We start from the raw sequence: 3,524 nt of genomic DNA, 5'->3' as shown, positions 1-3,524 counted from the left end.
AACATCAGCTCAGTAGGAAAAAAAAGAGGGAGAAATTATGACACTGGTTCTTTGGCACACAGCTTCCAATAGAGGGGAAAGTAAAAATAATAATAATTAAAGTTCTCAAATCCCAGCAGCAGCATTTCAGTCGACTGCACCATTACTCCGTACATTTTGTAAAGGAAAGGAAAAGTACTTGTCCCCTCTAAGAGAAAGGGCTCCTATGAACCTTCATCTGTCCACCGAAACGCAGCCCTTTTTTAGCTAGTTACAAAAGAAAAGTTAAGTCCTGTGACTTTGTGTGATTAAAAACCTCTATCAACCCCCCTTAAGTGCAACTTAAAAAAGTGCAACAAACTATTTAAAACTATATACAGCAGCTCAGAGATCGTTTATCCGGTCCAGTTTCAAATCCAAAAAAAAGCCTGTCCTGTTCTGTTGCAAACCCCTCGATTTACAACTTTCCACCAGCAGCCCCCAGACACAAATTGCAATAATGTTAAAAGCTGCCAGGAAAGAAAAAAATCTCTCGTTTCAAACGACTTAAAAACTGTTTAAGAGTGTAAAAAGGAACTGGTAAAAACCCTCGAGCGTAAAATATGAAATATGATTTGGTTTAAATGAAGAGCAAAGTCTCCTTGTTGTTACAGTAAAAAACGCCAGCTGAACATTCAGTTTATGCCGTTCAGATGGGGGTTAAATGAATGGAAAGGCACTGTATGGCAACTGCAAAAAAATGGAGCCAATGAGACCTGCATTATTACCATCAGTATTGTAAGGAATGTAAAAAAGCGCCTTTAATAAATAAAAAACCTAGGTGAAGGCATCTGCATAAACACCTTCTCAACACGTGGCCCTTTTTTTTTGCTTCTCGTCAGCAAACTAGGAACCAAAGTCTGGGAACTGCAGAATCACTTGAGGGGTGCTCCCCCCCCTCAAAAAAACCCCCAAACAAAACCCGACAAAATTCACTGTGCATTAGTGCAGAAACAAAAAGACCAGCAAGTGCAAACGTGAATGTAAGATTTTTTTTTCCCCATTAGTCCTCAGGAAGCGCGTTCCCAGCCTGGGTCTGGCACCAGCAGGCACGCTCGTGCGCTCTCCACTTGGCAGGTTAACAAAAGGACTTTCTCCTGCGCCTGCGGCAGCCCCCGAGCCTCGGCGGCCTCTTTAGCTGGAGTCTCTGTTCTTCTGGTTGCGCATCAGCGGGCGGTGGTGACGCAGGACCTCCATGGAGTGCTGCCAGTGCCAGCAGGAGCGACAGAAGTACTTGAAGCAGATCTGTATGGAGAGCAGAGGGGCAACACTGTGGGGCAGGGGTTTCCAGGCAAGGCAAACGGCCACCGGCCTGTCGGCGAAGCATCATCAGCTCCCTCCCTGGTTTTGCAGCCCACACCAGCACAGCAGATCTTTGAAGCGGAGGGAGGGAATTCCAGCAATGCTGCCGGAGGGTGTGTTGTGCTGAGCTTCCAGCGTGGTCCCTTTTAAATCGGTTTGAAAATCAGGATCTGGGCACTGGCCAGCAGCAGCCACCCTGGGGCACTTGCAGGTGTGGCACCTCGCCCCCACAGGGGGACAGGGACAGGGGCAGCAGCCGGGCTCTGCCAGCACCCACTGCACTCCCACTGCCATCTCTCCCAGCAGAGCAGTGTGCTGCTGCTCGTCTCCCATCTAGACTCTGTAGGAAGTCACCGGACTCTGGCCAAGCTCCTTTGCCCAGAGTGAGTGGAGGTCAGCTGGGTCCCCCTACATTTTGGGCAGCCCCAGGACCGACCACAGGGTGACAGCACTCTAACTTCCAGCTTGTCACACTCACAGAGCAGCAGCCTGCTGCACACCACTGTCCATGGCAGGCCCTGGCACTCTCTCACAGCACCAGCAGAGCTGCGGCATCCCCAGCTCAACGCAGAGTGTAAAGCTGCCTTTGCCTCCTGGTGAGGACCAGAGCTGCCCCCCAGGAAGGCTGCACCTCCACCAAAACAAGGGTCCACCTGGGGCTCCTGCGTGAACACTTCATCCTTGCCACTCAGCAAGGGACAACAGGCACCCCCAGTCACTACAGGGAATGCTGCTGCGAGCAGCGGAGCCTGCTCCTCCTTGAGGAAACCCCCTCACGTGCAGCAGCCAGCAGCCGTGCACAGCCAGCAGGGGAAAGCCTTACTTGGTCTCTGCAGAAGAAAGGTCCGGGCTGGGCGCTGCAGACTTGGCACATGGAGTCCTCCAGGTACGGGTCAATCTGCACCTGCAGGAGAACCAGGCAGTGGGCACCAAGTGGTGCTGTGGGTGACTGCCTGCTCCCTGGGCAGCCCCAGTGGCACTGACCCACTGCTCAGGGTATCCCAAATCCATCACCAGCACCCCTCACAGCTGGCAGCACAGCACTTCACCACCTCCCTCTGCCTCCACAGGGATATGGGGCAGGCTATGAAGGTCGTGGTGCTCCCGGCAGTACCACTCACAGATTCAATTCCTCAGGCTGCCTCATCAGCTTCACTCACCTTTTTAGTAAACTTGGTAGTTTTGATTTCCACAAATGCAGCAGTCACTGCCTTCAGATAGCTGCGCTGGTTGTTAAAGGTGACACGGCCAGACCCTGGAATAAGCCAGACCAGTGTTAGACTGACTCAGCATCTACAGCAGGAACCGGTGGAGGCTGAGAGGGAGCTGCTGCCAGCACCACCCCTTCCCCCAGTGGGGATCAGCCACTGGCAAGGAAACAGCTTTTGCAAGGAGACCATACCCAAGGCCTCATGGTTCTGCCTGCCTGCCTCCCCAGGCAGCACCAGAAGCACAGCAGGCAGCTGAGAGCAGAAAGGCTTTTCCACACACCTCCAGGCTGGTTAAGAGGTGAGCTTACAGGCGGCAGCACTCCCAGGAGGACCGGCAGGGGCCAGGCAGACAGAGGGAGACTGCCAGGGCACTGCTGAGGGCAGCACAGCAGCAGGCTCCACACCTACACCTGAAATAAGCCAGTGCCAATACAGCTCAGCAGCTTTTATTTTAAGCCTCCCACTCATCCCAGAGCCTTGCATTTTGCAGTTTCATTGCCAGTCAGCAGCACTCCTGCACCACTCGTTTCCAGCCAAGTTTTGTTAAGCTCCAGGAAAACATACCTGTGCTTGCCTACAAGTTTCTTTTCTTGGTGTAAGGGGAGCTTTGGTTGTTACAAGACTGTCTTGCATGCTGGCAAATTGCTAAAGCTCAGCTCACTGTGACAGCCACAGTGCAAAGCATTACCCAGAACCCATCTACTCCTCTCCTGTAAGATCACACAGGCTGGAGGGCCTGGTTCTGGGTTACGCTGTGTACAAGGATTGCAGCTGCACCCAGAGGGATCCTTCTAAGGTCAGCTCCATCTCCTAGTAGGAACCCCTAAAAACCATCTGGGCAATGGCTTTCTCTGTCAACCCAGAGTAGCTGGTCTTAAAGGCAGCTCCTCCTAACTACAGTTGCACTGATTTCTCACAGTACGTGCCTCCAGCAGGATCATCCTCTACCCAAGATGATTCAGCACAAGGCAGGTTACACACAATGGTCTTCCC

General features: G+C 52.4%; 1 protein-coding gene across 3 annotated transcripts in view; it reads right to left on the bottom strand.

Moving 5' to 3' along the window:
• Nucleotides 1–171: 171 nt before the first annotated feature.
• CPEB1 (cytoplasmic polyadenylation element binding protein 1) overlaps nucleotides 172–3,524 on the bottom strand; it is a 36,649-nt gene continuing 33,296 nt past the window's right edge. For all 3 annotated transcript variants that reach the window (XM_009703965.1, XM_009703966.1, XM_009703967.1), the window contains exons 9-11: nucleotides 2,481–2,575; nucleotides 2,144–2,224; nucleotides 172–1,263 (exon numbers count right to left, since the gene is read on the bottom strand). In XM_009703965.1, the coding sequence (XP_009702267.1) occupies nucleotides 1,153–1,263; nucleotides 2,144–2,224; nucleotides 2,481–2,575 (287 nt within the window). In that variant the 3' untranslated portion in view covers nucleotides 172–1,152. The remainder of the gene's footprint in view (nucleotides 1,264–2,143; nucleotides 2,225–2,480; nucleotides 2,576–3,524) is intronic.

Source organism: Cariama cristata, unplaced genomic scaffold (assembly GCF_000690535.1).
Source record: "Cariama cristata isolate BGI_N322 unplaced genomic scaffold, ASM69053v1 scaffold16387, whole genome shotgun sequence".
Classification (NCBI taxonomy): Eukaryota; Metazoa; Chordata; class Aves; order Cariamiformes; family Cariamidae; genus Cariama; species Cariama cristata.
This window is presented reverse-complemented; position numbering and strand designations above follow the sequence as displayed.